The sequence below is a fragment of the Pelodiscus sinensis genome, unplaced genomic scaffold, assembly GCF_049634645.1.
Source record: "Pelodiscus sinensis isolate JC-2024 unplaced genomic scaffold, ASM4963464v1 ctg35, whole genome shotgun sequence".
Classification (NCBI taxonomy): Eukaryota; Metazoa; Chordata; order Testudines; family Trionychidae; genus Pelodiscus; species Pelodiscus sinensis.
The window spans coordinates 3264182-3286886 of record NW_027465908.1 but is presented as its reverse complement, the minus strand read 5'-3'; the positions used below and the strand labels follow the sequence as shown (position 1 = coordinate 3286886).

Sequence of the window (22705 nt, the reverse complement as noted above, 5' to 3'; positions counted from 1 at the left end):
CTATCCCTTATATTATATCTGTTCCATGTATTCCTTCAACCCATGCTGCATGCTCCCTAGGCATATTTTTTCCACTTTCTCTGTTTCTCTTTTGATTTGTTTGTAGCTTCCTCTCTCTCCAGTTCTCTTGCTAATAGATGTTGCTTTGTGTTGCCTGCTGCTTCACCATCCTTTTTGGTCCACCCAGAGTTGTGTAGCAGGCTCCCCTGTTGCTGTGACTGACTGGATAAACAGCACTGTACTTCTAAGTGGCAGGACCTAATGGAGAGCCACTTAAGTTCACATGTGCACAGAATTCCCAAGAGACTGATATGGCCAGCCTATCTAAGCCTCTTGGCTTTGCTTCTGTGGATGCACTAACAATCGGCCCTTTATTGTTAGCGTTGGACTTCAACTGGTTGCTAGAGTGGAACTGGGACAGGAATGATGCATTTGCAGCAGCTGGTTTACAGTCATGTATCCCTGCAAGATGAGGCCATAAAGGCTGAGTGTGTCTTAATAATGGACACGTGCGATATGCCGCCTGCCTGTGCACATCCACCTGTGCTTGTGTGGAATGCACAGAGCATATGGCATTTGAAACTGGCTAAGGATGTGTGTGTAAGTAGGAGGAGAATTTGGGGGGTGTCTGTGTGTTTCACTTTAATAAGACTGGTATGAAAACAAACAACACGGACGGAAACCAGCAGAATTTGGCATCCCTGCATACGGGAAACAATTAACAAAATATCTCACAGGCCACATATAGAACCCCTTTGCGCTGCAGGTTGCACATCACTGATTTGGAGGTTCAATTCAGTTAAGCATCCAGATGTCCAGTTGCCTGCTTCTGATATCTTGGTGAGGGAAATAGGAGTACCTCTGCTGAAGCCACTGAGGTGAGGAGAGAAGGAATCTCTGGATCCTTACCAGAAATGTCTTCGATCCTTTCATATCTGCAAAACTGGGCTTCTGACATGATGAGGGCAGATCTACACCTAAAACGTAGCTCAGCCTAGCTACGTGGCTCAAGGTTATGAAAAATTTCTCATCTTAAGCATGGCAGTTAGGTCAACCTAATCCCCGGAGTAGATGTAGCTAGGTCAAGGAAAGAGTTCGTCAGTTGAACTATCTCCCACCTCTCAGGCTATGTCTAGACTGCAAGCCTCTTTCGAAAGAGAGCGTCTAGACTGCACGCGGAATTTCGAAAAAGCAAGCCGCTTTTTCGAAAGAAAGCACCCAGTGAGTCTGGATGCTCTCTTTCTAAAAAGCCTGTTTGCTTTCAAGAACGCCTTCTTTCGAAAGAGCACTTTTGAAAGAAGGCGTTCTTCCTCGTGGAATTAGGTTTACCACCGTCGAAAGAAAAGCCGCATTATTTCAATTTAATTTCGAAAGAACGCGGCTGCAGTCTAGACGCAGGTGAAGTTTTTTCGAAAAAACCCCTGAGTCTGGACACAGCCTCAGAGAGGTCGATTGACCACAATGACGGGAGATGCTGTGCCTGCAGCTGTGCCACTGGAGTGTAAAATACCCCGAGAACAGACTGCTGGGGGGAATGTTCAGCATTTGTTATTTGCAGTTTGCTCAGAGAAGAACTTCTTTGGGGGGGTCTTGACTCATCTGCCACCACGCCCAGCTGGGACTGGAGGCAGCTGAAAGCAAAAATGAGCCCAAAATGTTAACACAACTTCTGGGAATTCAAAAGCCAGGCTGAGTTGGAATTCTGGAGGAGAGTTTACTGGGGCTCTTTCCTAGTTTTGTCCAGGCTGGTTTGTCAAAAGCTACCGTGCTTATGTGTTTGCTGCAGACATACGCAGGGCGTGTGCTGCTCTGCTGCTGCTAGCCATGGCTCTAGAACAAAATGGCGTGCACTGCCGCTGGAGGGCGTGTTTATTTGCTGACTGCATGTTTGGTTGCTCTGTGGTGTTTTCATGTATTTAGATACTAAGCCACAGTCCAGGGTTCAGGACCATTGTAAGGACACATGACAAAAAGGGTAGTTCTGGCCTGAAAGAGCTTTTGCAGTGAAACGTTAAAAAAAGGGGGGGGAAGGAAGAGATGAGAAGACACGAGGATGAGAAGACACGAGGATGAGAAGACACGAGGATGAGAAGACACGAGAAGACACGAGGATGAGAAGACACGAGGATGAGAAGACACGAGAAGACACGAGGATGAGAAGACACGAGGATGAGAAGACACGAGGAGGGAAGAGATGAGAAGACACGAGAAGACACGAGGATGAGAAGACACGAGGATGAGAAGACACGAGGATGAGAAGACACGAGGATGCATTAGACCTGCAGCCATGCTTAGGGGACATCAGCCTGCCAGTAACTAGAATTGATGTTGGGACCATCCATGATTCTCCTCTTGGAGCTTGTGTTTGACCTTGTGTGTGTCTGTATTCATGAGGGGTGTAAGAGTGTAGCCGCTTCAACAGGTAACTGACAAGCATGAGCATATTGCTACCCAAACAGATCCATGCAGCCCCCCCGCGGGGCAGCAGGCAGGAGCATCAGCATTCACCAGCTCCTGTGGAGCAGAGTGGGAGGCAGGAGCTGGCTTAAAAGCTGGCTCCCGGTGTGCACCGGCTCCGGGGAGCTGGCTACTGCCCTGGATGTAACTGTAACAGCTGACATTTTCAGCAGTTACTCAGTTACCAAGTCATAGGCATTTTAACATCCCTAGGATTCATAGAGTAGATTTTATTATGTAGCTAGATGCACCCACTTAGAACATGCTTCAGAGGATGGTTTTGAATTACAAGGAGAATGGACATGTCCTATGTGTACATGTGCATCCAGTGTAGAGCTAGGTGTGTAGGAGAGATGCTCTGTGAGACGCACAGAGCCACATGTTAAACAGAACAAAAGTACACAGTACCATATGCAGACGTGAACTTTCGTATGCACCAGCCAGGGGGTGCAGTGGCATTTCTGAATGGGTGTGTGTGTGTGCCTCAGGCACACTGATGGCATTATGAGTATGTGAGTTGAGATCTAAATATCACTGTCTGTTTGCAGGACTTTGGGCATTGACTCTTGAGTTTATATAGTATGGATGCGTCTAGACTGGCAAGATTTTGCACAAAAGCAGCCGCTTTTGCGCAAAAACTTGCCAGCTGTCTACACTGGCCGCTTGAATTTGCGCAAGAGCACTGACTTTGTAATGTACAAAATCAGTGCTTCTTGCGCAAATACTTTCACGCTCCCGCTCGGGAAAAAGCCCTCTTGTGCAAGAATACTTGTGCAAGAGGGCCAGTGTAGACAAGGAAGAACTGTTTTGCGCAAAAAAGCCCCGATGGCTAAAATGGCGATCGGGGCTTTCTTGCGCAAAATCGCATCTAGACTGGCCACGGATGCTTTTGCGCAAAAGCACTTTTTGCGCAAAAGCATCCGTGCCAATCTAGACGCTCTTTTGTGGAAATACTTTTAATGGAAAAACTTTTCCGGTAAAAGTATTTCTGCAAAATCATGCCAGTCTAGACACAGCCTATGTGTGTGTGTGTTTATAATGGTGAACCCAGTATGTGGGTGTATTCAGACTAGTGTATATTTTAGTGCTGTTTTGTGTGTGTGTGCTGCATAATGTTGTGTGTGTTCTGTGGTTTGTATATCCGTGTCCTATAATCTATGCATAGTGTGCAGTAGTGTTCGTGTGAGGGTGTTGTAGAAAGTTTACCAGTGCCCTGTAGTCTGTGTGTACTATACAGTGGTGTCATGTATATGTGTATACATTGTGTGCTGCGTTATCTATTTGTGTGTGTGTGTGTGTGTGTGTGTGTGTGTGTGTGTGTGTGTGTGTGTGTGTGAGAGAGAGAGAGAGAGAGACAGAGAGAGAGAGAGAGAGAGAGAGCAGACAGACAGACAGACAGAGAGACTTCCAGGCATTGATGTTTCTAACCCTGGGCAACTTAACTTAGCTGATTCTGCAGCACTTTCCCCTGTCCCCTTACTAGGATTGCTTGTGGGTTAGTGCATTCCAGCAGCTGTACACATCCGCTGGCCAACTAATACAATCCAGCTTGATTTACTGTAGTAAAGTAGGCCAAAAAGGAAAACTGCAGCAACTGTGAACGGAGAAGCTGTGGGCAGGAAACCTTGAATGATGAATGGGACTGTATGAAGTCATCCTGCTCCTCCAATCAGACGGCCTGTCTCAGAGAGGCAGGGGCCTCTGCAGATACAGTTGCCTTTCAGCACTCGAGCTGTTGTTGCAAATTTCCCTTACAGGATGATTTCTCAGTGTCAGAGCCGTGCATGTGAACTAAAGAGTTCCCAGTGTAGGCCCCCAGGGTTACTGTAAGGTGAGTGTTTTCAGTGGAGTGTGGATCACCACACTTTCTTCTTGAACCTGGGTCTTCTTTAAGGTCATCTCAGGTTTACCCCTATGCCTACCTCTATCTCTGCTGCACCTGTCTAGCTCCCCCCTGCATTCTTACCTTTCTCTTTAGAAGCTGCCTCCTTCTTCCCTGCATTCCCCCATGTCCTTATCCTTCAAATCCCACTCCCATACGGCCCAGCATCCATCTACTTTTCCTCTCCTTCCACATGTCTGTGATGCCTCGTGGGAGGATCCTGGACTTGCTTTGCCTTCCCATAGCATTCGAGAGGGGAAGCAGTGTGTTGCCTGGTCCAGGAGGAAGGCAGCGTGCTTGCATGCTCCCTGAGGAGGCTCCAAATGCAGAGGGAGATGGGAGTGTGCTAGACCTTTGGATGGTCTGAGGGTAGCTAGGGAACAAGTCGCATCTCCCAGTGCACAACCGGCCGGATTCCAGCCAAGAATCTACAACAGAATCTTGTCAGGATAGCTGACAGTGGCAGGGAAGTCAGCCCCTGGGGACAGCTAGGTAGGCTTGGGGCTAGTTCTTGGCTTTCTTTTTATTCTCATCTGCCTGTCAAATTGTTTGTCTCCTCCTCCTCATCTTTGACTTTCCCTTTTCTCCCCCCCACCTTCCCTGAATGGTCTTGTTTACTGATAGGCCAAGCAGAAAACATGGAGGCGTCTGATATGGCGACAGCAAAGGTAGGATGGAAATGCTGCCGGCCTCCTTGTGCGTAAGTGCCTTTGCTTGGCATCTTCTTCCTTTTCTCACTCGCCCTTTTACTTTCCCCCTTTCCCACCCCAAACTCCAAGGGGCTGCCTTAGCACAAGGGGAAAGGAGCCAAGCCCCACGATTAAGTTCCTTTTCAAGTTTTACACCCTCGGCCTGTCCTTTGAGCTCTGATGTAACTTCTTCCTGCTCTAAAGATTCAGAGAGGGTCGCCGTGTTAGTCTGTACCTGATAAAACAAGGAGGAGTCCTGTGGCACCTTACAGACCATGGGCATGTCTATACTTGCATCCTAGTTCGAACTAGGGATACAGATCGAAATAGTCAATGAAGCGGGGATTTAAATATCCCGCACTTCATTAGCATGATCTCGCCGGCATGTTACTCCAAATGCCAGCTGTTTCGAAAGAGAAAGTGCGTGCCAGGACGCGTTAGTTCGAACCAAACCCCTTGGTTCAAACTAACATTACTCCTCATTAGCGAGATTATGCTAATGAAGTGCGGGATATTTAAATCCCCGCTTCATTGACTATTTCAAATGCCTGCATTAGTTCGAACTAGGGTGCAAGTGTAGACATACCCTAATAGATTTATTAGGGCAGATGCTTTCCTGGGTAAAACCCACTTCATCAGTTGAATCAGAGTGTCTGATTTGTGCCCATTTATCCTTTGGAATAGAGACTCTGCGGTTTGGTCAGTATACCTAGCAGAGAGGCATTGCTGGCACTTTATGGCATATATCATGTTAGTGGAGGTGCAGGATGGTATGGCTTATGTGGTTGGGTCCTGTGATGGTGTGGCTAGTATAGATATGTGGAAAGAATGGCAACAGGGTTTGTTGCAAGAATAGGTTTCTACATAAGGCCCTAACCACATAATCAGACATCAGCAATGGTAACAGGCATAAACCTGTAGGGGACACTTTAACCTCCCTGGAGAGTCAGTGATGGATTTGAAAGCAGCCATCCTTCTGCAAAAGAATGTCAAAAACTGGTTCCAAAGGGAGACATCTGAACTGGAGTTCATTTACAAATTCAACACTATCAACTTAGAACTGAATAAGAATCTCAACTGGTTAACACATTACCAAGGCAATTTCCCCTCTATCAGTATTCACATCTCCAGATCACATGCTAAGACAGACCCACTTCCACCCTGACTTGATTAGCTTCATTAACACAAGCAACTTCTTCCTTATATAAACTCCTGCTTCCATGACTTCCACTCCAATTCATCTGATGAAGTGGGTTTTACCCATGAAAGTTTACGCCCTAATAAATCTGTTAGGCTCTATGGTGCCACAGGACTCTTTGTTTCTGCCCTGAAGAGTTTATGCTATAGCCCATTATGGGGATTTTTGAGAGGAAGGAAAGGACTAAGCAATTCTCCGTCTCTTGGCTGCTGTTGCCCTTTGTTGGCTTTGTCTGCCCCTCCCAAAAGGGACAGAGATTAGCTGGGATATCTGGGAGGCTGGATAAGGCAGCTTGGCTGTAATATATCAAGAGAGACACTAGAGGGTGCTTTAGAAGTCGGATTAGAGAAACTAGATTGCAGATCAGAAATGGCTTTCAGCAATGTATTGTTACAAGGGGATGGGGAAGGGAAGTGAGTTGAGGCACTTGCTCATTTGTGCAGGGTTCCTGCATCCTCATAGGAACGCTGCCTGTAGTCTTTGCTCTTGCCGGTTTGTGGGTGCAGCTTTCTGCAAGACTGGAAGCTTGGAAAGGCTTGTCAGATTTCAGGAATGCAGCTGTATAGATAATAGTGGGTTGCGGGGCGGGGGGGGGGGGGGGGGGGGAGGGAGGAGAAGGAAGGGAGAGGAATGGGCCCCAATGTGTGTGCCATTCATTGTGACAGCAGTGTTCAGAGTGGGAGATTTGCATACACATCTGCCCATAGCACTGTTAGTATCTCAGAATATCTGAAGATCTTTCACTTTGTGCTGTGATGTCAGCTGCTCCTGGAATGCTTCATAGTTTAGATGGGAATGACCAGGTGCTGCAGGAAGTGATATTCACGATAGAATGTCTACCCTCTGAAGTAGCATTGAACCAGATACACAAGCCCTGCGTGTGCTGCATTGCAGAACATGCCATCCTTAATGAGATGTATATCTGAAGTTCTGAGTATTCATGGTTGTGGAGGAACCCATGATGCATTTCCTAAGAGGAAGGGTGTTAACCCTTGGCCTTTACCATATTTCTAACCGAGTAAATAGTTCTCCTTGACTATGTTCCCTCTTTTTGGCTGAGTTTTAGAATTCTTCACTAGCTAATCTGCTACAGTGTTTTACCCCAGAGGTGGCTGCATTTCATTGCAGTTCTTGTGTTGGTAGAATGTTAGTAAATTCTGTGATGTTCTTCTGGATAGAAGAAGCTATATAAACACAAGATTGTCCCTGTTACTGTATTTGCTTCACGGTTGTCTATCATACCTCACCTTCATTTACCCTCAGGTTAGACAATGTGATTTCTGTGCATCTCATGTTGTCTGAAAAATAATTGCCATCAAGAAAGCTTGAGATTGGGGACTGTGAACCAGTTCCTACAAGTGAGAGTGGTGTAAATGTGGAATAGCCCTACTGACCTCAACTAGGAAATTTCTGAATGAAAAGTTGCTTCCTTGAAAAATGGCCTTTTTTTCCAAAACGATCATAACAATTATGAAGAAATTGGTTTTCTTGTGACATTTTTATCAAAACCATGATTGAAATCATTGTTATAAGGGCTTATTGGAGTTGGTTTTTATTTACAGGAAACCTGGTATGTTTTTGTGAACATTTATACAAAGTGAAAATCAGATCAGTTTCGATGGAAATTGTGAAATGGAAACAATGTGGTGGTTGATTTTTTTTAACCGTACTAACTTGGGTGCAGATGCTCTGTCCTTGCACTGGAGTAAATAACATCAGCGCTTGTTCCAATGATGTCAGTATTAAAGTGCTAAATCCTAGGTAGTGGTAAACTTTGTGATCTAATATATGTCCCTTTATCTTCTGTTTTGGCTTGTTTGACACCTTCAGAGGGATGCTATTTTACATTCTCTTAGCACCTTTGGCTACAGCTACACAGTGTTTTAAAACCTGAAGCAACAAGTCTCAGACCCTGGGTCTACAGCAGGTATGGGGAACCTTTGTTTGAATTGGGGGATGCTGACCCACAGAAAAATCAGTCAGGGGCTGGTAGGGAAGTGGCAGGGGGGACAGGAGTGCCAATATGGCCTCACCAGTGCAGGGGGAGGCCCTAAAAGTTGGGGGCCAGGTCCAGGCAACCCTGGGGCTGCATCTGGCCCCTGGGCCTTAGGTTCTCCACCCCTAGTCTACAGAGTTGGGTTCATGCGTTGATGCTAAATCCAGCAGTTGTGGCTCCATATGGGGATTGGACTCGTAAGCCCAGGCATGGGGGTATCTGTACTATTGTTTACAGCACTGTAGAACAAGCTCAAGTCATAGACCTGGGCTCTAAAACTCACTGCTGTGCGTTTTCAAATACATTGTAGCCATACCGTTGAATTCTTCCAGAGTTAAGCCTGTCTGCTTAGCTTTGGGAAAAGAGAGAATTCCTGGGGAAAAGGCTAGGTCAGTGTTTCTCAGCCTTTTTTTATAAAGTACCCCCTTTTAAATATATATATATAAGTACCCCCAGTACCTACAGTTTGCAGACACACAACATTTTTTCTAGCATTGCAACACATTTGTTTAAACAACTTAATTGTAGCCAGGTGGGCGATGAAATGTTTGGGTGTAAAAAGTACCAAAATAATAAAACGCTGTAAAACGTAAAACAAAGATTCACTTTTCTCCAAATCTCAGTTGTGTTGACGTGCCCTCCGCCCCTCCCCCCCCCCCCGACTTCTCTTGAGTACCCCTAAGGATACTCAGACCACTGGTTGAGGAACACTGGGCTAGATTATTGTACTGAGCCAAACACTGAGATCGCCAATGGAATGTAACAGGATAGTAATTGTTACTTTCCATTGTGGTTGTGCTGGTGTCTCCCCTCAGCTACTCCTGGTGTCTCAGAAATTGATATTCCCCTGATGTACCACAGAGCAAACCCCAGCTCGCTGCTTCATAGCCCCATAGATTTGAAGCCTCAATGTTTTGGCCAGTGCTCCTAGGCCAAAGTTAACTTTAATCATAGAGTGGTTGGCCTTCAGCTACATTTTGGAGCTTTTAGGATTGTCATTGCAGCCTCCTGAGAATTGGTTTGGCCCAGAGCATATGTCAGCGCCCAGTGATTATGTTTCACCATGTGATGCTTTTGCCTTGTGGCACGATGGGAGGGTTTTTTAGAAGACCATGTTAGTCAAACACCTGTCCAGGTTGCTTTAGGAGACTCTAGGTCTATTTGGCTCCGCCTCAGGGTACGGCTACACTGTGGAGGTTTTTTCTGAAAGGAGGTATGCAAATTGCATTCTCATTTGCATATTTTCCTCCCATTCTTTTCCTGAAAGAGGTTTTTCCGACATTTGGCCCATCTACGCGGGGCCAAATGTTGGGAAAAAACCCTCTTTCGAAAGCCCTTGTAAACCTCATTTTACAAGGAATAAGGAGGCTTTCGAAAGAGGGTTTTTTCCCAACATTTGGCCCCATGTAGATGGGCCAAATATAGGAAAAACCTCTTTCAGGAAAAGAATCAGAAGAAGATATGCAAATGAGAATGCAATTTGCATACCTTCTTTCAAAACCCCCTGCCGCCGTATAGCAGTACCCTCAGTGTGCAGGGCTGGACTGGATGACCTCTTGAAACCCCTTTTAGCCCAGCCTTTCTCGGATTCTATGATGGTGGTTGATGATGGCCTCACAACTTCCCTAAAATTATAGAACTGTATTACTGAACCTCGAGAGATCATCTGCATCAGAGCCCACAGCATAAGGTGGCAGTTGGCTCCCCAGCAGCTCCTGGGGAGTCAGCTCTTGCCCCATGCTGCTGCCTCTGGATGAGGTAAGGCTTAATGCAGTGGTCTCCAACCTTTTTAAGCACAAGATCACTTTTTGAATGTAAGTGCAATCCAGGATCTACCTCAAACCCAAATGCTTTTGCCCCACCTCCTTTTCCAAAGCCCCTCCCCCATTCTTTCTCCCTTTCATCAGGCAGGGGCAAAGGGTTGGGGTGCAGTCTCTGGTCTTGGGCTAAGGGATATGGAGTGTGAGAAGGGCTCTGAGCTGAGCCTGGGGCAGAACTTGGGCTGTAGGAGTGGGGTCAGGGTAAGGCTCTGTAAGGGAGTTTGGGTCTAGGAGCACTCAGGGCTAGGGCAGGGGCTTGGGGTGCAAGAGGGGGGCCAGGTGTTCAGGATGCAGGCTTCAGCTGGACATGCTTACCACAGGTGGCTCTTGTGTGGTGGTGCAGTGGGGTTAAGCTGCCCTGCACCACTCTCAAAAGCAGCCAGCAAACATCCCACACCCTGTTGTGCCCCTCACCCCTGTTCTGTGGAGACAGAATACAGGGTGGGAGAGGGGAACAGCTCCAAGGCAAAGCGCAGGAGTTGCACAGCAGTGGGGGTGGGGGAAGGCAGCTGAAGTGCCGGCACTTGATAGCCTCTTGGCCAAACCCGTCAAGATCGCCTGTCAGAGGCTTCAAGATCTATCAGTAGATCCCGATCGACTGGTTGGTGACCACTGGCTTAATGGATGAGGCTTACCAGTTCTGGTTAACCAGTAGGGGCTGGATTAGCTCCCCGCCTGCTAAGGGCAGGAGGCTGCGTCAGCCCCGCAGGACCCTGGCTGGAACAGCCCGTCTGTGATGGACCAGGCCTTGGCGAAATGTCCACGCCCCATTTAATCAGTTAAATGGTTAACCAATGGGATTTTCCATCCCTAGATCAAACATGCACAGTTTTTTGAACCTTTCCTCATAGGTCAGGTTTTCTAAACCTTCTGTCATTTTTGTTTCTCTCTTCTACCCTCCCTCCAGTTTATCCACATCTTTCCTAAATGGTGGTGCCCAGAATTGGACACAGTCCTTCAGTGAAGGTCTCATCAGTGTGACAGTTACACCCCTTGTCTTGCAGATGGCGCTTCTGCTAATAAACCCAGAATTATATTAGCTTTTTTTGTTGCAAATGCATCATGTTATTGACTCATATTCAATTTGTGATTCACTGTAACCCCCAAATGCTTTTCAGTAGTATTACCACCTAACCAATTATTCCCCAATTTGTAGTTGTGCATTTGATTTTTCCTTCTTAAGTTAAGGACTTTGCAATTCCCCTAATTGAATTTCATCTTGCTGATTTCATACCATTTCTCCAGTTTGTCAAGGTCATTTTGAATTCTAATCTTGTCTTCCAAATGCTTGAAACTCCTCTCCCCAGCTTGTTGTCATGTGCTGATTTTGTAAGTGTATTCTCCATTTCTTTATCCAAGCCATTAAGGAACATATTGAACAGCTCCTGGCCCAGGGTTGAGGTTCTGACTGCACTTTTCCCCCCACTTTTTAATTTACGCACATCTCATCCATGGCCCCACAAAGTCGCGGAACCTCCTGGTCAACCTCCTCCTGGCTATGGCCAAATTGGCAATCTATAAAACCAGGGAGAAGAGGTTGGGCGGGGGAGGGGCCTATTTCCGTTGCTGTATCCGCTCACGTATCCGGGCAGAGGTCCAATGGGCAGCGTCCGTTGGCTCTCTTAAGACCTTTGGGGAGCAGAGGCACTTTCCAGGGTTCTCTGCTCGGTATCCCCGTCCGGTTCCCTCGTTTTAGCCCTTTGACCCTCACACCCGTCCCTATTTTCTCATTATTTGTCCCCAGTAATTAGTTGGTTCTTCTGGGTTCTGTGGACCCTCCCCGCAGGCTGGGAGGAGGTCCTTTAGATGTGGGCGGGCGTTAGCCCACCTCCCAGACACCAAATAGTCCTGGCCAGGGACTGACTACTATGGAACCCCACTAGATATGTCCTCCAGGTTTGACAGTGAACCACTGATAGCTACATTTTTAGTAAAGTATTTTATTCAGCTGCACACTTACAATAAATTCATCTCGATTCTAGACCACATTTCCCTCGTTTATGAGAATGACATATGTCAAAAGCCTTGCTAAAATCAAAGTATATCATGTCTACTACTTCTCCCATATCTGCTTAGGCCAGTAACACTATCAAAGGAGAATAGCATTTTGTTTCAGTACAGAGAATTTTGTCATGTTATAAATGGCAGCCCTTCTTAATCTGTCCCTGCTTTTGAATGAGAGGAAAGGGTGGGGGGGGGGTGATAGTTCACCTAGCAAAGAGAGCAAAGAAAACCAGCCCCACTGTGCGGTAAGGATGCACAGCCAGGACACAGTGGGTGGAGATGGAATCAAATCCCAGGTAAAAGAGTCCACTGATAATGGAGAACCCAATGCCCTCTGACATTGCAGAGTTTTTATTCTCTGTACTGCAAGTATACAGTGGGAATATCCTGGAAGAAGCCGGGGAGGAGGAGTTAAACACCTGATACACTCATCCCATCTGGCAGGAGATGTGTTTTCCTCTGTTATGCACTGTAATTAGAATGATGAATGATGCCAGAAAAGATGCCCATTTACTGTATCTCAGCGCGTTGGATTAGAGATTGTTTATTTCCTTGCCTTTTATTAGCCGGCAGCTGCTCAAACTGGGATTGCAGGGGAGTGACTAATACAGTGTGTGTCAGGGATTCGAACTGAACCTAAACTTTGAATTGAAGCAAAGAATGAAAAAAAATGCAGTTCAAGTATATTTGATAAAAATCTATTATTTTTATCGAAGCAGATCCAGCTATAACTTTGAAAAGCTATTTTCAAAGCTTTTTATTTCCACGGTGACTCCTGCAATGATGACTTCCATCCAGGATTGGAAGGTTAAGTGCTGTGAGGCTGCAAGGAGAGGTTTGTGTCTTGAAACCTAACCAGAAATGCAATATGGAAGAGGTGATGGTCCAATTCCATCTTTGCTTCTCAGTTTTTACAGATATTTTACACCTGTAGCAAAGTGAGTGTAAATCACTACCCAATCTGAACTCTTAGCACCAGGTACAGGGCAGGAATGAGTTAGCTTCTCTTTACTTGCAAGCACTCCAGCCTAGTTTTGCAGGCTGACGAGGATTTGATAGTTTATAGGTGAGGTTCAGGAAGAATCCAGACTCCGTTGAGTGGCTTGTACCAGCCAGAACTTCCAAGCCTTTCTTAAATAATGGAAAAGTAATGGAAAAGGTTTTTCTTTTGTTGTTTTTTAATTGTTTTGTGTGTGGCTTCAGTTCCTGATTCTGGCTGGAAGAAAAAGCACCAAAATTCCACAAGAGAGATTGCCTTCATGAGATTTCCTTAGGTAATGTATCCCCACAGCACCCAGGCTATGTCTAGCTCTTGCAGGCTTCTTTCAGAAAAGAAGTTTTTTAGGAAAAACAGTTGTTTTTCTGAAAAAACTCTGCAGTGTAGACATACCCCCAGTGAGGCAGGGGAAGTATTGATGTCTGTATTGCAGATGGGGTACTGAGGTATATAGAGATTAAGTGATTTGCCTAGTGTTACACAGGAAGTCTGTGGCAGAGCCAGGAACTGAATTTGGAAGTCTTGGGCTCCAATGCTACATCTCAATCACAAAACTATCCTACATTCCCGTTTAATGGAGTAGATGTTCAAGGAACAGTAGGTGGATAATCTCATTTGACTCCACCTTTTTGAAATAGGCCAGTAGACACTAACCCTTGGGTTCAGCTCCGCGGAGGCAATTCCAGTTGTTGTGCCTTATCCATCCTCCCTTGCTTTTATGTTGCCCAGCTTAATATGGAATATGACTTCCTTTCTTTGGGGTGTGCCTGGGCACAGGGGGAGCAGAGAGAAGAGGACTCACCCTTGCAGCATTAGCTGACATAGAGGGAGAAGGCACTGGGAGTGCAGACCTGAGAGTAACAATTCAGAGTTGTTGACTCGAGTCCGACTTAAGTCACAAGGCGACTCAACTCGGGTTCATTGTTTGTGACTTGAGACTTGCTAATTTTGTTAAATCAACTTGGTGAAACAATTGTCCAAAAATGCCGCTATTGACAGCTTGTACAAAAGTGACTTGACATTTTTTAAATTAAGACTTGAGATGCGACTTGGGACTTGACTCGAAAGTGACTTTAGGGACTCGAGACTCGACTTGAGACTTGAACGGTAGTGACTTGGGATTCAACTTGGACTGGACAATGACGACTTGAAGACAACACTGTAACAATGACAGTGGGGATAACCCGATTGGCTAGCTGCAGCCCCTCAGTCAAAACACCCTTCAGGGATGCCAGAATGCAAATGCCAGCCAAATTCTCCCCGAAAGAGCAGTCAGTTCTGCCAGAGTTTGCAGCTTCTATTCCCCCCTCCCCTCAGCCTTTCCCGCTCCTGATCATTTCCTGACCTTAAAGTGTTCTTATAAAACAGCACGTGGCTTCCTGCTCAGCTTCCCACCCCCCCGCCTGAGCTCTCATTTCCAAAGGTGTGACTCTGCAGCAGCGCTCTGTCCTAGATTCACCAGATTTGGAAATCTCCTGACCCATTTTACAGCACTGCAGTTTGCCTGGCTCCAAAACTGCTTGCAGGCCACAGACTCAAAGCATTCCAGGGAGAGGAAAGCCATTCAGAAACTAAGATGGGCTCAAGCTGTGGATCTCGTTAGCCGGGGAAGGGAGGTTGCTGGATTGGAAGTTGTGTAGGGTGGGAATGATGATTTCCTCACTCTTTGCAGTTTTGCAGTGGCATGAGGATGTGTATTTTGTGAAACTGAAGTACTCAGGGAATCTGTTTGCTAACTATGGGATTCAGTTCAGAACCAAATTCCTTCAACGTTTGGGAATACTTGGATTAAAGTGTGCAGTCCAAGTCCAATCCTGCTCCAATGTCCCCCGATTTTTTCCATCCAAGTGTGGGATAAATTTTGTTATGTGCACTGAGGCATGAATAGATGTGCACCACCAGTAGAAACACATGCTGCGGGCTATGGACGCTCTGCTTATCAGTGGGGCAGCCACTGCTGTGTGACCGCTCCAGTGCTCAATTTACAAGGAATACTGCCCTGCTCAGTATTGAATCTGACCCTATGGGTACTGTGTCCCCATAGCTCCTACTAAAGCCACTGGGAACTTAGGCTGCTTAGCACTGTACAGTGTCAGGCTCTGTATTAGTTGCTTTAATCCAAAGTAGGTACCAAAAAGTTATGGTGTTGGCTGATGTAACAGAGGATTCAGAATGCATCTTCCGTCACAGATACCAGCACTCAGCTGAGCTCTCCCCTCTGTCTCCAACAGCCTTATCTTGTGGTTTGAAATTCTTTCCTGGCAATCATGATTAATTTCCACTTATCTTTGGTTTCTGGGTGGGCACAAGAGAGGCTCTCTCAGCCTGACTTGAAATGGGGAACTTTTTCTCATTTTGTTAGACCCGGAAGGATACTTGAGGAAAAGTTTGGGTCAGTTGCCCAATTTCTTTGTGCTCATCTGAGCAGATATGGAACCCTGAGGTTTAGTCTTGCCTTAATTTAAAAGAGATTGAGGCTTCCCGTACTAACCACTTCCCCAGATTGGATATCAAATTAGCTCAATCATTCTTTTGCAGTAACATCTCACTAATAAGCGCCAATGTAGGTAGGGAGACTTTGTGTTTTACACAAGTTAGGACTTTTCAGAGTGCGTGGCTTCCTCCTTAGACAGGAGTTGCAGCTGCCAATCATACTCACAAATACATGGGCTACCATAGCGAGACTAGTGTCTCAATGGATAAGCATATGATTCAGGCAGAGTCCTAGGGCTGGCAGAGACCTCAGGAGGTCATTGAGTCCAACCCCCTGCTAAAAGCAGAACTCTAGGGATGAAGATTTCACCCTCCCCCTAGGGAACCCATCCCAGTGCTTCCCCACCCTCCTACGGAAACAGGAGAAAGTCTCCCCGGGGGATGGACAGTCTTGCGGTGGTAGATTTGGATGAAATGATTTCACCTCTCTGAAAGGTGGCAACAAGTTGCCTGCCCCTACCTGGGTTGTGTGGGGATGTGAAAAATGTCACACCCTGTGCCATGTAGCTAGGTCAACCTAACACACACTGTCCATGTCGCTTGGCCCATAGAAGAATTCGAACTGTTGTGTGTAGAGCTGGCTTCAAGATATTGCAGGAACTGCTGCTGGTGATTCAGTAGTTGGGATTCTTGCCTTTGCGTCCACACTCAGCCCAGCAGCAAGCAGGGTGGTAGGAAGTGCTGACCTGGCGGTGGGAGGTAAGGCCCCGTGGAATGGAAGGGGAGAGAGCACCCCCTGCACTGGTTTCCTCGCTGCTAAAATCCCTTGCGCCTTTCATCACATGCGGGTACTACAGTTGTGACTTCCTGGAAAACCCCCCTTCAGTTTCAGTGAGGCTCAGGCTTTCCGTTGTGGGGCTGCTTCTGTGTTTTAAAACAGGGGCCAGGTCTCCCGCCCCCGGGCTGCTCCTCTGCAGTGCCAGGCCGTAGACTCCGGCGTGGAGCGCTGGGCCTGCGCTGCGCAATGTGGAGATGGCGTTGAACCAAACTGCCAGGTCGGAGCGCTCCGGGGGGCGTGGGACCCCGAATCTCCCCGGCTGCCCCGCCTCACGGGCTAACCCAAAACCCTGGATCCGAACCTCCTTGAACTTTTGCAGCGAGGCGCTCGGGGCTGTTGGCGGCTCCCTCTCCAGCGCTAGGGGCGCATAAAGAGAACGGGGCCAAGGCTGCCCTCGTGGCTTTCTCCTCCCGCGGCGGGGCTCCGGGCTGTGCGCAGCAGCTGGAACCGGAGCGCCCGGGCGGCCCATGCTCAGCTGGGCGCTGCCGCCCTCCCCCGCCGCTCCGGGGGCTGTCGGGGGCGGCACTGCTCGGGCCGGCTGCTGCGCGCCCGAGGGGAGCGGACGGGGCCGGCTTCCGCCCCACTGCGCTCCGGGGACCGCCGAGCGGGCGGCCGTGCCAGGGCATGTTTTCCAGCCCGCTGCCCTGCAGCCGGCGCCGCACATGCTCAGCAGAGATCAGCGGCAGCCGGCGCCGGGGGCCCGTGTTAGCCGGGCGCGCAGCCGGGGTCCCGCCGGGCAGGGCAGGACGCGGCTGCCTCCCTGCCGCAAGGGCGCCGCGCATGGGACACTGCGCTGGCCGGGGGGCCGCCTCTTGCCCCGGCTGCTCCAGTATGTCCTGGGACCTCTGGCGCCGGCCGCGGGCGGACCAGGAGCCGGGCACCGGGTTTTCGTGACTGTCCTAATGAAAGGGTTCAAGCTCGCCTGGTAAGCCGCGGGGCAGGTTGGGGGCGAGCGACCCTCCGCCGGGCCAGCGCTCTGCGCCGCGCGCCGCCGGGGAGGAGGCACTACCCTGCCCGCGGGGCGACGCTTGTCTGCTCGGGGAAAGGCGCTGCAGGGTGCCGAGTGCTCATGGAGCCTCCAGGGGCGGGGGAGGGATCCTGTCGGTTTCCATTCCCAGCCCGGGCATCTGCGCACCGGGACTGCGACGCAGCGGTCCTTCCTCCTGGCTGGAGGGGTGAGCGCTGAATCCTGGCCCCGCTGAACTTGTGCTTTAAAGAGCCGCTCTCCGGGATGTCTCCGGGGGACGTGCAGCTCCATGGCAGGCAGAGACTCTTGCTGTAGCTGCTGGTTTTGGGAACAGCATTCCCCCCCCCCCCCAGCATTCTTAGTGGAAAGTCTTCTTCAGGGATCCATAGCACTGCTGAATAGCGATAGAAATGGAGCCGTGTTAGTCTGGGAGCTGAAGCAAAATGCAGGACAATGTAGCACTTTAAAGACTAACAAGATGGTTTATTAGATGATGTACTGCTGTAAGAGACAGTGCCCTGGAGGAGGAAATTTGGTCTGCAAAGGGGTGTGTGTGGCTCTGTTCAAGTTGAATCCATCTATCTATAATTAAAATCAAATCCTGCTGCAAAATATACGTTAGATGGTAAATGCCTGCGATTCAAAACCAAAACACAAGGTAATCAGAACTTTATCCAATGGGGGAGGTTCCACCTTTTTCAGTGCAACATGGCTTTGTAATTTAAAATGAATTTGTACATGATGTAAGTTCCCAACATGCTGGACTAACTTCTGTTTTTCCCCATGTGTAAAGCAGGAATTGGAAGAATAAAATTAGCCCCTTACTTTATGGCTTGCTGTATTAGTGTGTGGGAAAGCGTTTTAAGATTCTTACATGGAAGGTGCATGAGAAGTGATTTTTTTATTGGTTTGGGTTGTTGATGATCATTTGTTATATGGAAAAGCACTGGAACATGCAGCATCAGGAAAACATCTTGCTATGGGACCCAGGGATGGACGAGTGCCATCTTTCCCATCTCTAATTTCTGTAATTCTGTGTTTATGTGCAAATACAGACATAGCTTGTGTTTATACGTGTGTACATATGACATAAAATGGCAATTTGTTAATATATGAAAATTCTACATCATTTGCCTTGCTTTTTAGGGGAAAAAACAACCTTTTATAGATGCACTGCCATATATGTCATTGGGCAGGGCTGGTGAGTTGCATAATGGTTTAGCAGTTCCACAAAGCAAGCAAGACGTGTTATAAATTCTGTAAGCGTGTGTATCTAGTGTACAAAACTCTCTCCTGTTAGCCTTTGCACTGCCCTATGAACACTATTGTGCATTATTTTGTCTATTAATAGTGTAACTATACTTGACACACCCTCAATATATCAGAGTATCCGTAAAGACTGAAACGTCGGCCAGTGCACTGGGCTGCAGTCTTGTCAGATTTCGAAAGCTCAATAGGATGTGATGTGAGACTTCAAGAGATTTTATAGAGTTGGAGATCTTGAAAGATGTGATCTTTGTGTTTCAATAGGTGTCACTCTTCCCTCTGAGTTAGCAGTGAGTCAGGGTCCCAATATGAGGGGGCACCGTATTCTTGTAGGTGATGGCTTTCTTGTGAGAAGCAGGGATGTTAAAAAGCGGTTAATCAGGGAACCATGTAACCGTTAAAAATCTTAGTGATTACATGGTTACACACTGCGGGCTCTGCAGTATTAAGCTTATACAGGTTGGCCCTCCCTGGTCTGGCACCTTCAGGGCCTGAATGGTCCCGAACCACCGAGTTTGCCAGACTGGCGTAGGTCAAGGCTCCTCTCTGGGCTTTGGGCATCCCTGGAGACTGGGCTTCCCTCCCTGCTGCTGGTCCCCATGCCGGGACTCACATGGTCAGTCTACTTGGGCTGGTATTCTCCCAGCCACCGCTGGCCCCTCTCTGCCAGCGTTCCCGCCTAGGCCAGGCCTTCCTGCTGGCCCTGCTGCCACTGGGGTTCCAGGCTGGGGCCAGGAGTTCCCTCTGGCCTCCACTGCCCACTCCCACCTGCTGGGGATTCCTCTCAGCTGCTGCAGGGGCTCCCCAGTCTGGACTCCCCACCCACTGCAGGACCAGTCCCTGCCAACCCAGCTGGGGCTCCCAGCGCCTGGGGGACTCCCAATTGACTTGTGTTCCTTGTCTCCAAGGCTCTCTTATCCAGCAACATCCCTCCTTCCGGACCACGGATGTTGCCAGACCAGAGAGTCCCGGATTTGGGAGGTTCAAACTGTACTGCAGAGCCGCAGAGGAGCTGACTGTGCTGTGATCTGTGCAATATAAGTTTTATACTGCAGAGCCTGCAGCATGGGGTGGAAGCCGGCTCCCTGGCTTTTAAACCAGCTCCAGTTTGCTGACCCTATTCCCGGGAGCTGGCTGCCTCCCAGCATTGTTGCCTGTGACACTGAGGCAGCAGTACAGGGCAGCAGCCAGCTCCCTGGGAACCAGTGCACGCTGAAAGCCGGCTTCTATGCTGACTCCTGACTCTGCTCCCAAGGAGCTGGCTGCTGCCCTGTGCTGTGGGTTCTGATACAGAGCCAGCAGTACAGGGTGGCAGCTGGCTCCCCAGGAGCAGGGCTGGGAACCAGTGTGTAACCTTTATGGTAACTGATAAGCTCATGCTTATCAGTTAACCAGTTACATTATTACATCCCTAGCGAGAAGCCTAAATCAGGACCTGAGCACTCGTGTTGTTGAAAGATTTTCTGGCAGGCACTTTCAGAGGAGTAGTGCGTTAGACCAAAGTATGCCGGCCAAATTCCAGTTTGCTCTGTATTTCCGCATTTCCCCCTTCATAGTTCCAATAGGAGAAGTTGTTCTGCACTTCTCCCTATTAAATATGTATAAAATACCACTTTCTTTCTCAGAGTTGACTGCATTTTAGTGGTGGGCAAAAAGATCCCATATCGTGTACAGTTTTGTAAAACTGTTTTGGTTTTCTAGGCTATTGCGCTGTTCCCTTTTATCCAACTGTAAACACGGTGATTGTGTCTTGGAAATGTGAACAGTCACTTTTAATTGCTGGGTGTGCTGAAATTCCTAGGCCCAGAGGGATATATTAAGAGTGATGTTTCAGGGCCTGTTTTCTCCTAGCCACATTTAGTGGTAGTTAATGGAATTATGTGCATGATCCAAGACTGAAACACAGGTTTCCTTGTCCTTGGGTGTTTGTCAGACTCGTGTAAGAATTATTAATGTGTAGGTTTGCGTACAACTTGCATAACAAAAAGCCATTATAGGAATAGTTTTATCACTTGTTTAAGGAAGAACTGCAGCTTTGGACTGGCAGTGTTTGAAGCTATATCGTCAAGCAAGTGGCAGGCCAATATAACTTTCAGTCCTACATGGCTAAAAGTCACCGTTTCCAGTTACAAATGAGATTATCAAGGTCACTGCAGATTTTCTCATGGAGCAATTTTATGAAAGATTCTCGATTTCTTCCTGCAGTAGAGTTATAGCACAGAGCGACAGACTTTTGTCAGCCTCCTTTCTGACTAGTAGGCAGGGAATTCATTGTTACCCACTTGTAGGACAAATCTGTTGCATCACATAATTATGCTTCTTTACAGTAATATCACATTCTGAGGTCATATTATGATGTCACTAGCTGTGGGTGCTCTGCTAATCAGCTGGGTGGCATTTGAATCTCTTCTGAGCCGCTGTACATGTGCCCAGTGTATAGGGAACACTGGTGATGGATTTGGTTTCCTTCTTTCTCTGCTCCCTGGGATCCCCTGGGATTAGACTATTGATTAGAATATTTCCAGAACCGATTGTGAAAATGAGGGCTAAAGAGCTGGCCTAAAAATATAAATCTGTAATATAAACCCTCTTTCCCTCATCCCGTCCTCTGTGTGTTAGAGCAAGAAACAATGTTCCAACCTCCTACCAGTCTGCAGGGAAAAGGTTTATTTTACAGTTGTTGGGGAGAGGAAGAGCTAGAGAGCTAGGGAGGATTTAGAATATCAAAACTAAAATTAGCTGTAGCTCTTGAACCTCACAGAGCAGTGGGATTAACTTCAGGCAGTTTCAGTTATGTTCACTGTATATATTCACTTCAGAACCTCTTTGTATTTGAGCCATGCTTCTGACAGCAGCCTTGTCCCTTGATTTTTGTTGTGTTTTGCTTGCAGCCACCATTGTGTAAGATAGGGAGTGGTACTTAAGCAGCCTGTCAACCGTATGTGACTGAAAGAGCTATCCATACAACTGCTTTGAAGTTTAATATAATTGAGCAGCAAGAGAGAGAGTTGGGGAGACTCGTTCTGCAAATCTGAATTTAACCTGCTATTGCTGAGAGTTTAATTTACCCGTGTGTGTATCTGGAAATTCTCATTTATTCTTCTGTTACGTAGGGTGATGATGCCATGCATAATCTTTCCAGTTCCATATAGATACTATAAAGATATAAGAGCTATGCTATGTGGTGGAAATATTAATGAATCCCCCCCCCATATTTGATGAAAAAGCAGCCTACTTAAATAGTTCAAGGGGAGTTACATAATGTACTGTAGTGTTTGACTTTTATATTAAAAGTTAACATGTTACACTTTGTGTTTTTTTTCTGCATATTCAGTATCTCCTCTTTGTCTGCATCATCCCCTTTTCTATGTTTTATTTGAAAGAAAAAATATTGTACTAACTCTCCCTTGAAGACTGATCAAATAAGACCTGTACATTTATGTGCATGTTACAGATAGGGATGTTAGCGTGTAATTGTTAGCGATTAACTGAAAAGCCTGAGCTTATAGGTTAATTCTAATGATTACACAAATGCCCCCTCCCCCGCTGCCTCTTTATCAGAAGCAGCAAGGGGAGGGGAGGCAGGAGCTGGTGCCCATGGAGAGCCAGCTTTTATCTGGCTCCCTGCATGTGCTGGCTCCCGTGGAGCCACCTCCCTGCTCCTCGCTGCCTCCCTGATAGAGAGGCAGCATTGCGGGGGGTCAGAGGGGCAGGAAGGAACCGGTACACGAGAAGCCAGCTTTCAAGCTAGTTCCCTGTGTGTACTGGCTCTGCTTGCATGGATCCACCTCCTTCCCCCCCCCCCCACCTCCCACAGAGGTAACAGCATGGGCGGGGGCAGGAAGGATCCTGTGTTCAGGAAGCAGCTCCCCATGAGCACTAGCTCTGCCCCCCTTCTGCTGCCTCTGATAGACAGGCAGGAGGGGAGGGGAGGAGGTATTCGTGAGGCAGGAGCCAGTATACGCAGGAAGTGGCTTTCAAGTTGGCTCCCCCCATGTGTATTGGTTCCTCTGGGACCACCAGCCTTCTATACTGTTGTCTCTTTATCAGAGACATGGGGGCGGGGGAAGGGAAGAGGCAGAAGCCATGGCTCCTGGGGAGCCGGTTTAAAAGCTGGATCCCTGCGAAGACCAGCTCCCGCCTGCCCCCCACATGTAA

General features: G+C 47.8%; 1 protein-coding gene across 5 annotated transcripts in view; it reads left to right on the top strand.

Annotated features, from left to right (window-relative positions):
• The window catches only part of LOC142818179 (protein Aster-B-like), a 335181-nt gene that overhangs the window by 209191 nt on the left and 103285 nt on the right, over positions 1–22705 (top strand). For 3 of the 5 annotated variants that reach the window (XM_075916429.1, XM_075916428.1, XM_075916426.1), the window contains exon 1: positions 15090–17239. The exons of the other annotated variants lie outside the window; for them this stretch is intronic. In XM_075916429.1, coding sequence (XP_075772544.1) covers positions 16782–17239 — 458 coding nt within the window. In that variant the 5' untranslated portion in view covers positions 15090–16781. Of the gene's footprint in view, positions 1–15089; positions 17240–22705 lie in introns of those variants that run through there. 5 annotated transcript variants of the gene reach the window in all.